The sequence below is a fragment of the Myotis yumanensis genome, unplaced genomic scaffold (genome assembly GCF_028538775.1).
Source record: "Myotis yumanensis isolate MYYU_CA2020_CCGP unplaced genomic scaffold, mMyoYum1.0.hap1 SCAF_1, whole genome shotgun sequence".
NCBI lineage: Eukaryota > Metazoa > Chordata > Mammalia > Chiroptera > Vespertilionidae > Myotis > Myotis yumanensis.
In genome coordinates this window covers 136752478-136765502 of record NW_027223752.1, presented here as the reverse complement: position 1 = coordinate 136765502, position 13025 = coordinate 136752478, and the positions used below count along the sequence as shown (strand labels likewise).

The following is a 13025-nucleotide window of genomic DNA, read 5'->3' as shown; positions in this document are numbered from 1 at the left end:
AGACATTGTCAAGCATTTGCCTTCACCACCCTTGTACAATACACTCATTACCTTGGAGATATTAATCATTTAACACCCAGGCATTATTTAGAACAACAACCTGTAAGGGAGAACAAGATATCCTGGCTGCTGATCAAATGTATGAAAACAGCTCTAGAGGCCATCTATCTATATTATAAAAGGCCCGTGGCCATAATGCTGGAACGCCAGAACAACCAAACAACCCATCACGAGAAAGTGCATGGAGCACCTCTCAGTTGCTGCCCCCAGCCCGCCAGCCGTTTGGCACAGAGTCGGGGTCTGAGGCCTGCGCGGCAGAGGCAGTGAGCTACTCTCACACGGTGGGCCTGGGGTCCTGCCGGCATGGCGGGTGTGGGTTTTGTGTGATTTTGCTTGCTGGGCCTCTAGTTATGCAAAGTGTCTCCTTGGGAGTTCAACCAAAGACCGGGCATTTGATCACTTGCTATGATGTGTGCTCACCACCAGGGGGTGGTGAGGAATGAAGGGAGGCCCAGGCTGGCAGCCCAAAAGCCCTGATAGGCTCTCATCGCTGGCCAGGCCTAGGGACCCGATCTGTGCACCAATTTCATGCACTGGGCCTCTAGTCTATTGATAATAACAAAGTTCACAATCAAGAAAGTAAATATACCAAGTACCAGAATGTGTTGGAGTAACTTAACCCTTTGTGTTTAAGTTTTTATCTTAACTATTTCTATTTCGGGGGCTTCTGACAAGCAATTATACTAATAAAAAAGTAATATGCTAATTAGACCGGAGACCTTCTGAAGACCTTCTGACAAAGCCAGAGGCTTGGCTAGCCTGCAAACTGCCCCCAAACGGCCCTCAGCCCCTCACCCAGGCTGGCCATGCCCTCCAGTGAAGTCCCCCACCCTGATGGGGGCATGGCTGGCCTGCAAACCACCCCAGCCACTCACCCAGGCCGGCCACGCCCCCCAAGGTGACCCACATCCTGATCTGAGACCCCCTTCAGGGCAGACCAACCAGCCCCAACCAATGCATCAGGCCTCTTTCAATATTAATAAAAGGGTAATATGCTAATTAGACCAGGAGACCTTCTGGATGTCTGTCCAGACAGAGTCATATTGGTGGGGCCAAGATAGAGGTGGTTAGGGGCAATCAGGCCAAAAGGGGAGGGCAGTTGGGGTTATCAGGCTGGTCAGGGGGCAGCTGAGGTCGAGCAGGCTGGCAGACAGAGTGGTTAGGAGCTATCAGTCAGGCATGCAGGTGAGCAGTTAGGAGCCAGCGGTCCCAGATTTCAAGAGGGTTATCTGACTGCCGGTTTAGGCCCGATCCCTGTGGGGATTCCCATAGGGATCAAGCCTAAACTGGCAGTCGGACATCCCCCAAAGGGTTCCCAGATTGGAGAGGGTGCAGGCTGGGCTGAGGGATAACCCCTCCTCGCCTGTGCACCAATTTCATGCACTGGGCCACTAGTTTTATAATAATATCGCTGTTTACATTTTAGAGCTTCAAGACACTCAGCTTAAAGACTAGTAGTAGACCCAGATAACTACATGGAAATATTAAGTTGGGAAAATAAAGGCAGGTAAAAGCAAAAAAGGGGGAGAGATGAAACCATCTTAAGGGGACATTTGAAAGGTGAGTTTATTTACTAACATCACTTTCCAAAGTTAAACGACCTAGTTGGCTTTCACGCCCTACTAATCTATGAACCTGGCCCAATAGTAACTATGTTTAAAGTTTAGAGGCTAATTAATGAATTAAATTTATTTTCTCTGATTCTGCATTTGACTTACTCAGTTAGCTGATTTTCCAGTAACTTTCTGCCTTCCAATTCTTCTTGGTAGAGTCGCACATATTTTTTCAATTCTCTTTCGATATCATCTTGAGAAGTTTGCACTTTAGAGATTTCTGACTCCAACTCTTTATTTCTGAGTTCCAAGTGACTTGTTGAAGCCTGATCATTTATCATCTGCTCTGACATTTTTTGAGATGCTCTTTGTCTCTACAACAAATAAAAAGGATACATTCTTAAAGTAATTATAAGCTGAACACTTATATTTGTTTTCTTTAGTTTTGAGTCATCAACTCAGAGATAAGCTTTAAGTGTGAAAAAAGCTGAAATTCAAAATAGTTATCATCAATGTCCACTGAATTGAATCTGAGTTATAAAGTTAATCATTATTCTATTAGTACTCATGTAATCTGATAATTCAAAGAATAATAGAATCAGTTTAAGATATTAAAAGTTAAAAAATATAACTTAATTCAAGAGTATGGTACAATTTTGAAATCATGTTTTTTACCTTTTCTTCCTAATAGTCTTATTTTACATCAACTGGTCTTAAAACTAAAATGAAGGATCATTTGGAAAGATCAATTTAGTGATAATGTTAGAAACTAAAATAGTGAAAAGGAAAAACAAATGCCACCTTCCTTCCAGAAATCTTCAAAATAAGTTGCTATTAAAGGGAGTAAAGGAGAGGCAAAAATACTGTATTTATCGAAAAGGTAATTTGCAGTGAAATGAATTAAAGCACAATAAATCAAAAAAATTAACCTGTAAAAGTGAATTGACTTTTTCTACTTTGTCTGCTACATCCCGTATTGCTCTTTCTTCAAGCTTCTTTTTATAGTCTTCTAATTCACAGATTTCTACCATATTCTTTTCTATATTTCTGAGGTTTACTGCTTCTTGTTTCGCCTTCTTTACTCTATCCTTTAGTTCTTCACGTCGCTTTAGAAGTGGTTCCATTGATAACTCCTGTTGAGGTGTCTTTTCCTCATCCAGACATATACATTTTGAAGATGATGGTTGCAGTTTTGCTATAAGCTCATCATTCTGCATGAATAAAAGAATATAGTTTGGTTATGAAGGTGTGGACACCAGTATGAAATTTTGAAATGAATTCAGTGGCAATAAAATGTTACCTATACTCTGGTAGGGTCTTAGAATGTGAAACCTTCAATTGCTCAGAATCAAGATCAAAGTTAAAACAACCAGGAGTCACAAAAATGTATTTACTGTTGTCATCTTTGCCACACAACATCTCTTCTGCCCTTGATTTTATACTCTTTTTTTCTATGACTATTTCATGTCTTTCCTCCACAAAATGACTATGCATTGCTCCTGAATAGAAAGTCTCATATCTCTTCCCCCATCTTAACACTTCATAATCTTAACACAAAAGTTTTAGGGGTATGGTATTCAGATATTCAGGACTGAGTCAAAAAATGCCTCACAAAATAAGACTTTGGAAATGAGACTAATTAATCTTATAAATATAGACTCTAATGTCATATGTCTTTTATTGAACTGTGAACGTTTGATGCTAATTTGAATTGCGTTCCAAAAAGAAATGATTCCCTGCGTTACTGAGAAATTACATCTCTCACTGTAAAAGTTTAGCGAGATGAGCCCTACATTTTTTATAATAAAAAAAAATGGGGATGGGTCTTAATCCAATAGTGCTATCTTGAAATTCTCTGTTACTTCCCACAAACTAAGGAAACATAGTAAACAAAACAACATCATCAACAACAACAACAAACTTGCTGGAATGTCAGTGATCATGACTTGGGAAGAACTACTTTCCTTCAGATACAATGATTACTTGGTAAGACAAGGTGAGGGATGTCGAGTTTTTGAAGCACGTCTCCAGATTCTCTGGCACTTGTCCAGGAAATAGGTGCTGGCCTCAGTGCTACCTGGGTTCTGGTGAATAGGATATGGTGACTGCTGTGTGACTGCTATGTCTGGGTGCCATCGGACTCTCTCCCCAGGGAAGCTCATCCTGGGAACCCAGCCACCACGTTGTGAAGAACGAAGCAGCCCAAGCCACATGGTCATCCTCACACAAGTGTCCAGATGAGACTGTCCCAGCGAACGCCCCAGCCAAAAGCCCGCTGCACCTGAGAAACCCGTGAATGACCAAGCCTTTAGAGATGATTCAACTTCCCAGCTTCAAGTCATCCCAGCTGATGGTAAGTGGAAAAGAAATGAGCTGGCCTCACTGCAGATTTGTGAACAAGTAAATGCTGCTTTAAAACACGAAGTTTGGAGGTGGTTACTGAGCAGCAATAAGTAACTGGCACAGATACTGACATTAAAAATAGAGTGCTGACACTAAAAAAGAAACACACACACATATGGGAGCACCTTTGAACAGGCGGCAGGTAGAACCCGGCATAATGTAGAGAAGCATGAGAATGGAAACCAAAAGGGCCTCCAAGAAAGGGTGAGTGGAGGCCTGATGGCCCCTGAGGAGGTTGACAGCAAGGGCTTCTGGGCAAGTGAACACAATGACACTGAAAGGATTCTCACTAGGAAGCAGCTGAAAGTGAAATTGATGAGAAACATAAGCTAAAAATAGACAAATAAATATAAAAGGACCCCATTTACCGGGTTAAAATATTGATTTCTTGTTTATACCTTCTCCCACATGTCCAATTGTCAAATAATCCTAACATAAAGAAATGGCTTCTGGGCTAACATCAAATCCAGGATGTCCAGAAAACATGTTCGAAGGATGAAGCCAAAACTCATAAAATTCTTAAGACCTTAGAAACATTTACGTGGTGCCTCAAAGGATTTTCAGAATGTAAGAATTTTAACGACACTGTTCTATAACACCTCCAGGAAGCCCAGGTGAAGAGCTGATCTGAAAACAAGTGGTGAGGTGGCTTTTCTAATGCCATGAAACCCCAATAAAATTAACTGGACAGACACTCAAAGTTCCTAAGAGAATGTTAGCTTGGCCTCCTGAAGGGAGACCAAGACAGTACACAATCAAAAGGGCCTCTGGGCCTTAGATGTTCCACAGGGAGGACGCAGGCTGTCAAAAGAGCTGCAAGCACCGGCCATTTCTTATGAAAAGGACAGAGCAAAGTCTCAGAGGGAACAGCCAAGGGCAACAGAGAAGCACTCCAAGGTCAGGACTAAGCTTTCCTTTCCTCAGTGAGGAAACAGAGAGGATTATGAAATCATTTTAAATATCAGTGGCAAAACAACAGCAATGCCTTTTGGCACCATTTAAATACAATTTCTCTAGCTCACTTCAAGCTTGTTCATGTGTTATACCACAGTGTTTCTCCATAGGAAACAAATTGGTTTTAAAATTTTGAGATTTCAGCCCTAGTTGGTTTGGGTAAGTAGATAGAGGACAGCCTGCAGACTGAAGGGTCATGGGTTCCATTCAAGTAAGGGCACATTCCTGGGTTGTGGGATCAATCCCCAGTAGGGGGCATTTAGGAGATAGCCCATCAATGATTCTCATCATTGATGTCTCTCTCCCTCTCTCTCCCCCCCTTCCTCTCTAAAAACAAGTGGTGAGGTGGCTTTTCAAATGCCATGAACCCCAATAAAATTTATATATATATATATATATATATATATATATATATATATATATATATTAGAGGCCCGGTGCACAAAAATTTGTGCACTCCGGGGGAAGGGAGTGTCCCTCAGCCTGGCCTGTGCCCTCTCGCAGTCTGGGACCCCTCGGGAGATAACGACCTGCTGGCTTAGTCCTGCTCCCGGGTGGCAGAGGGCACACCCAATCCCTAGGTGCAGACCCTGGTCAGGCTCAGAGCAGGGCCGATTGGGGAGTTGGGGCGCTGCCCCCTGTCATGCACAGAGCAGGGCGTATTGGGAGGTTGCGATGCCACCCTCAGTCATGCTCAGGATAGGGCCGATTGGGGGGTTGGGGCACTGCCCCCTGTCACACTCAAGGCAGGGTCGATGGAGATGTTGCAGAGCCACCCCCTGTCACGCACAGAGCAGGGTCGATCACGGGGTTGGGGAGCTCCCCCCTGTCAGGCACAGAGTAGGGCCAATAGGGGAGTTGGGGCACCACCCCCTGTCACACACAGAGCAGGGCGGATCAGGGGGTTGGGGCGCTGCACCCTGTCACACTCATGGCAGGGCCGATGGGGAGGTTATGGCTCTACCCCGTTACACACAGAGCAAGGCCTATGGAGCGGGGTTGGGGCGCCACCCTCTATCACCCACAGAGCAGGGCCGATCAGGGGTTTGGGGCACCGCCACTGTCACACTCAAGGCGGCGCTGATGGGGAGTTTATGGCTCTACCCAGTCACACACAGAGCAGGGCCAATGGGCGGGGAGGGGGGTTGGGGTGCTGCACCCTGTCACACACAGAGCCGCGGGGCGATCAGTGGTTTGGGGAGCTCCCCCTTGTCAGGCACAGAGCAGGGCTGATCAGGGGTTTGGGGCGCCTTCCCCTGTCATGATCAGAGCAGGTCAGATATGGAGGTTGTGGCCCTGCCCCCTGTCACAGAGCCGCAGGGCGATCAGGGGGTTTGGGCGCTGCCCCCTGTCACGTTGATCCCAGGGCCTGGATCCTCGGTGCTCTGCTGATCTGGTCCCAGGAGGCATATTACCCTTTGGGGGCCGGCTGGTTTGCCCTGAAGGGTGTCCTGGATCAGGGTGGGAGCCCCCACTGGGGTGCCTGACTAGTCTGGTGGAGGGGCTGAGGGCCCTTTTCAGGCTGGCGGGTGACTGAAGCTCCCAACTGCTCCTTTTTTTTCTTATTTTTTTTTCTATTCTGGGCCAGCTTTAGCTCTGAGTCCTCGATGCTGAAAGCCAGTTTCTGACCTTTGTTTTTCCTTCTCTATTTGATACAATGTTGTGGTCTGGCTGGCTGAAGCCCGGCTAACTGAAAGCCGGTTTCTGGGGTTTTGTTTAGCATCTATATTTGCAACATAGTTGCTTAGAGTTGCAGCTGAGTGGCCCGCAGGTCAGGCGGGGAACATTGGAGTCTGCCATCACTGGAGCAAGCAAGCCTCCCGGTTCACTTCAGTGCATGGCTGCTGGCCGCCATCTTGGCTGACAGTTAATTTGCATAATGATATGCTGATTAGCCAATAGGAAGGGTAGCGGTCGTACACTAATTACCATGTTTCTCTTTTATTAGTGTAGATATTTAAAAATAAAATAAAATTTGAAATTTCAAAGTCAGGCATTTCTAAAGAGGTAAGGTGACAGTCCAGATTTTAATCTTCTCCTCCCCAGGTGGTGAAAGCTACTGGCAAGGCTATGAATTATGAGTTAAACACAATGAAAGAAATGGCTAAGTCAGCAGATCCTGTTACTAGAATTTCATGGAAATGGAAGTGAAGTGGGAGGCACTGGGTTAGAGGCTGAAGGTTTAAATGCAGACAAAAAGGAATGGGTGTTATCATTGTAAGCCTACTTTCCCATCATGTCACAGAGTCAGCACAACATAAGCTGGCAATAAGCTTTATCAAGAAACAAGAAATCTCCATGAAAGTAGAGGTAAAAACATGCCACTACACTGACTTTTTTTTATTACATAAAACAGCTGGTACTATGCAAGATGACTGGGAAAGATACTCATAAAATTTGATTTGGTACTGGCATAAGGACAGACTTATTCTTCAGTGAAGTAGAAGGGAGACACCAAACCTAAGCCCAATTTGTGGCCAACTGCTTTTTGACAAGGGTGCCAAACAATTAAATCAGATATGAATAGTCTTTTTAACAAATTGTCCAGGGACAGCTGGATATCCACACGCAAATGAATAAAATTTGACCTCTACCTCAGACCATACATAAAAGTTAACTTAAAATGTAAAAGCTGAAACTATAAAAGACTTAAGAAGAAAACATAGGTGTATATCTTCATGACTGGATTTGGCACCATTTAAATACAATGTCTCCTCTGCCTTACTTCAAGTTTAGATGTGAAACCAAAAGACAAAAATAGATTAACTGGACTTCATCAAAATCAAAACCGTCTGTGCTTTGAAAGGCACTACCAGGAAACTGAAAAGGTAAGCTGCTGAATGGAAGAAATATTTGAAAATCCTTTATCTAATAAAGGATTTGTATGTAGGACATTTAAAGAACTCTTACAATTCAATAATACAAAAACAATCCAATTAACAATGGGCAAAGGAATTGAATAGATAGTTTTTCAAAGAATATATACATGTCAAAAGATGGTGAACATCACTAGTCATTAGAAAATTGTAAATCAAAACCAATAATAAGATGCTACTTCACACCTACTAGGTTGGCCACAATAAAAAAAAAGTAATGACAAGTGTTGGCAAGAATGTGGAGAAATTGGAACCCTCATGCACCGTCAATTAAATACAAATGGTGCAGCCACTGTGGAAAACAATCAGGCAGTTTCTCAAAAGGTTAAAGATCTGATCAAGCAATTCCATTTATAATTATATTCCCAAGAGAATGAAAATAATATGTTCACATAAAAAGTTGGACAGGAATGTTCAAAGCAGTGTTAGTAACAACACCAAAAAGTGGACGTAACCCAAAGGTTCATCAAATGATGAGTAGATTTTAAGAAATGTGGTCACTTCATGCAATGAAATGTTACTCAGCAATAAACAGGAATGAAGTACTGGTGATACGTGCTACAAAAGAGATGTACCTTGAAAACATTATGCTAAATAAAAAAAGGCAGTCACAAAGGAGCACCTACTGTGTGATTCCACTGATATGTAATGTGCAGAACAGACAAATCTAGAGAGACTGAGAGGACAGTAGTGGTTCCTGAGGGCCAGGAAGACTGGGGAGGTGGAAGCTGGCACAGGGTGGTTGGTAAAGGGCACAGGGCTACTTTTTAGGGGGATGAAAATGTCCCCAAACTGACTGTGATGATGACTGTGTAACTCTGTGAATACAGAAAAAGGCACTGAACCGTACACTTTAAATGAGTGAACTGCATGGTATGTTCGTTATGTCTCAGTAAAGCTGCCACCAAAATTGTTTGGACTTGGTGCTGGTGCCAGGGTTCAGGACATAGAGCAGTGGTTCTCAAGCCTCTGGCCCTTTAAATACAGTTCCTCATGTTGTGACCCAACCATAAAATTATTTTCATTGCTACTTCATAACTGTAATGCTGCTACTGTTATGAATCGTAAAGTAAATATCTGATATGCAGAATGGTCTCAGGCGAACCCTGTGAAAGAGTCGTTCGACCGCCAAAGGGGTCACGACCCACAGGTTGAGAACCACTGACATAGAGAGTTAACAGTAGGCCCTTTTTATAGAAAAGTGATAAAGAAAAAGCTGTCTTTTTCACTTATACCAAGTCTATAAAATTAACAGAAAAATCTATATTTCACTACTTAAAGCATTGAATGATATCTATTTCCCCAAATTAGGTGAATTTTGGGTCCCAAAACTGATTTAAAATTACCTTCTGTTTTGGCTTTTTAGACTGAATTTCCATGTCAGCTGGACTTGGTTTTGAATCTCCAGGGAAACCAAGCTTTTCATTATCACATTCATGTAATTTCTGTTTTGCAACTTTTAGGAGTTTTTTAAGTCTGAAGAAATGTACAAAACAAATATGTCAAATTCTTTAAGATTAAGTATTTAGTTATTATTTAAACAGATATTATGTTTATAAAATCATATAAAATAAACAAATCTATAAATTATGATGCTCTCATTTGTTCTAATCTAATATTTTCTGAAAGCATACTAGCTAAATTATAATCTTCTGTAAATAAAATGAAAAAAAGCCATGACATATGTGATATGGGTATATAGTTAATATTGTAACTATATAGAGTCCTTATATTCATTTGACTATGTTAATATAAAACATTAACCTATTATTAAATATCAACTAGAAACCAGAAATCAGTATCCAAGGTGAAAAAGAAAACACAATTACATGTGAAAGTTTTGGAAAGACACAAAAATATCTTTTGGTACCTACTGACAATAGTCTACAAGAAGGAAGAAAAGTACCAACATCCAGGAGATCATTCAAAATAGAAGGAGAAACAAGAAAGAAGAATCTTTGAAGTCTGAGTGGAAGGGGAAAGCAGAAAGAGGCAGGGGTTTAGAAGAAGGTAAATCAGAGAGATAATGTGGAAAAGTCTCTTCAAGACTGTTTTAAGAAAAGATCTTTGCTAGCACAATGTTAAGAAAGTGAAAGGGTTATAATATAGAGAAAGACAGTAAAGTGAGAGGAAACACACTGAGAGAATCAAAGAACAAACTTAAGAATTCAGCCAACAAACAGAAAGGAAGCCATGTGGGGGCTCCCCAGACATGGGAAAAATGCCATTGTGTTTCTATGAGTGATAAACACAGGATTACCCAGCTTCTTTAAATCATACAAACATTTTGTATATGTGATCTCTTTTATAACTAAAAAAAGAGAAAGAAACATAGGCCAAATCAAGATAATTATTGGCATTGTTAAACAGTGACACAGATAGGTTTTAGTTATTAAATTACTAGAGGCACAGTGCACGAATTCGTGCACAGGTGGCACCACTCGGCCTGGCCAGTGATTGGGGCTGATTTTGGCCATCTTGCCCAGTCCCAATTGGGGCCAATCGGGGCTGGCTGGCCAAGGGGAGGGACTGTGGGAGGTAGGCCAACTGCGGGAGGTTGGCCTTGGGTGTGCACTGACCACCAGGGGACAGCTCCTGCATTGAGCATCTGCCCCCTGGTGGTCAGTGGGTATCATTTCAACCAGTGGACCAGTCGTTCAGTCAACCGGTAGTAACAGTCACTTATATATACACTAGTAGCTCGGTACACAAAAATTTGTGCACTTGGGGGTGAGGGTGAGGGGTGGGGCCAGACCCCTCAGCCCGACCTGCATCCTCTGTCATGTTTCGAGACCCTGGCCACTCCTGGCCTAGGCACAGGCCTACAGGCTTGGGGTGGCCTGGTTCCTGAGGCCCCATTTTATCAAGAGAACAAAGTCAGCGTTAGTTACAGCCCTCACTGAACCCAGTACACTGCATCTGTGCATACAACTGCCTCATTCATGTGCCTGCTTTGCCCTACTGAATTACTAACATCTTGAGGACATAGCTCTGTCTTATCCTGCTTCAAATTTCGGTGCCTGTCCTGGTGACAAGGACCTGAGAGGTTTGCTGAGTGAGTGAATAATGAGTGAGTGAATGAGTGAATGAATGATTGAGTAAATGAATGAGCAAGCAGCTAAGGGGCAGGAATTTCTGCTGTGTTGCCATGGCAACAGGGCAGAAGTTCTGGCCCCACTCCCGGCTGCCTGAAGCCCACGTGGGAAAGTTCCCGCCCTGCTCCCAATGCCTGGAGCCCCTCTCCTGGCCGCCTAACATCTTGAGAACATAGCTCTGTCTTATCCTGCTTCAATTTCAGTGCCTGCCCTGGTACCAGGGACCTGAGAGGGTTTGCTGAGTGAGTGAATGACTGAATGAATGAGCGAGTGAATGAGTGAATGAATGAGCAAGTAAATGAATGAGCAAGCAACTACTGGTAGCAATAGTTCGCACACCGCTCTGGGCTGCCTGACGCAAACCCCGGGCAGTTCCCGCCCTGCTCCCAGGGGGCCCACTCCCCTCTCCCAGTTGCATAGTTTGTGCAGAGCAAAGGTGGTCCGGGTGTGCGTGTTGGCAGATCCGTGCATTAGCACCCACCAACCCAGGATCCCCACGGGAGGGCCATTTCTAGGCATGGCCATTGGCAGATTGGTGCATTAGCACCTGCCAACCTGGGATCCCCACGGGAAGGCTGTTTGTGGGCGCTGCTGGTGGCTGATCAGTGCATTAGCACCTGCCAGCCACGAATCCCAGCAGGAGAGCCATTTCTGGGCGTGGCCATTGGCAGATCGGTGCATTAGCACCTGCCAACCTGGGATCCCTGGGCGGTCCGTTTGCAGGTGCAGCAGGTGGCTGATCAGTGCATTAGCACCCGCCAACCCGGGATCCCCGGGTGGGCCATTTTTGGGTGTGTCCAGTGGCAGATCTCTGTGGTCAGCCCTGGGTCGGTCCCATACGCTCTTCCTGCCACCCGGGTCGCAGATAGCAGGCCTGGATGGCAGCGGGACAGGCAGGATGGTGCTGTCCTGTCAAGCCTGTAGTATGCAAATTAGCCGCCATCTTTGTTGGCAGTTAACCGCCATCTTGGTTGGCAGTTAATTTGCATATCACCCAGATTAGCCAATGGGAAGCATGTCGGAGGTATCATTAATTACCATGCTTGCCTATTATTAGGAAGGACTAGAGGCCCGGTGCACAAAAATTTGTGCACTCAAGGGAGGGGGGAGCAGGAATCCCTCAGCCCAGCCTGTGCCCTCTCGCAGTCTGGGACCCCTCAGGGATGACCACCTGCTGGCTTAGGCCCGCTCCCCGGGGGATTGGGCCTAAGATGGCAATCAGGCATCTCTCTGGCAGTCTGGCAGCCCTTGGGGGATGTCCACTTGCCAACGGGGAGCAGACTTAAGCTGTAGTCAGACATTCTTAGCACTGTTGAGGAGGCAGGAGAGGCTCCCACCACCACCGCTGTACTGGCAGCCATCAGCCTGGCTTGTGGCTGAGCAGAGCTCCTCCCATGTGAGAGAACTCTGACCACCAGAGGGCAGATCCTGCATTAAGCATCTGCCCCCTGGTGGTCAGTATGTGTCACAGTGACCAGCCAGTCCAGTCCTTCTGCTGTTAGGGTCAGTTTGCATATTACCCTGTTACTATATAGGATAGAGGCCTGGTGCACGGGTGGGGGCTGGCTGGTTTGCCCTGAAGGGTGTCCCGGATCAGGTTGGGGGTCCCACTTGGGTGCCTGGCCAGCCTGGATGAGGGAATGATGGCTGTTTGCAGCTGGTCACACCCCCTTCAGGGTGGGGGTCTCCACTGGTGAGCCTGGCCTGTCTGGGTGAGCCTGAGGGCCGTTTTCAGGCTGGCGGGTGACTGAAGCTCCCAACCTCTCCTTTTTTTCTTTTTTTTTTTTTTGATTCTGGGATTTATTTACCTTCTATGGCTGTCACTGGAACTGAGAGATGGCTTTAGCTCTGAGGCTTGGCTCCAGCTCTGAGACCTCGGCTGCTGAAAGCAGGTATCTGCTTTTGTTTGGCTTCTATAATTGAAACACTCTTACAGCTCCAGCTCTGAGGACCGGCTGGCTGAAAGCAGGTTTCTGGGCTCTGTTTAGCTTCTATAATTGCAACATAGTTGCTTAGAGTGCAGCTCAGAGGCCGGCAGTAGCAGGTGGGGAACCTTGGCTTCCTCCATCACTGGAGCAAGCCAG

General features: G+C 44.9%; 1 protein-coding gene across 1 annotated transcript in view; it reads right to left on the bottom strand.

The window, feature by feature from the left end:
• Window positions 1-1774: 1774 nt before the first annotated feature.
• LOC139016364 (ankyrin repeat domain-containing protein 26-like) overlaps window positions 1775-13025 on the bottom strand; it is a 63518-nt gene continuing 52267 nt past the window's right edge. Inside the window, exons 15-17 of the mRNA XM_070424350.1 lie at window positions 9193-9322; window positions 2543-2824; window positions 1775-1987 (exon numbers count right to left, since the gene is read on the bottom strand). Of these exons, the coding sequence (XP_070280451.1) occupies window positions 1775-1987; window positions 2543-2824; window positions 9193-9322 (625 nt within the window). The remainder of the gene's footprint in view (window positions 1988-2542; window positions 2825-9192; window positions 9323-13025) is intronic.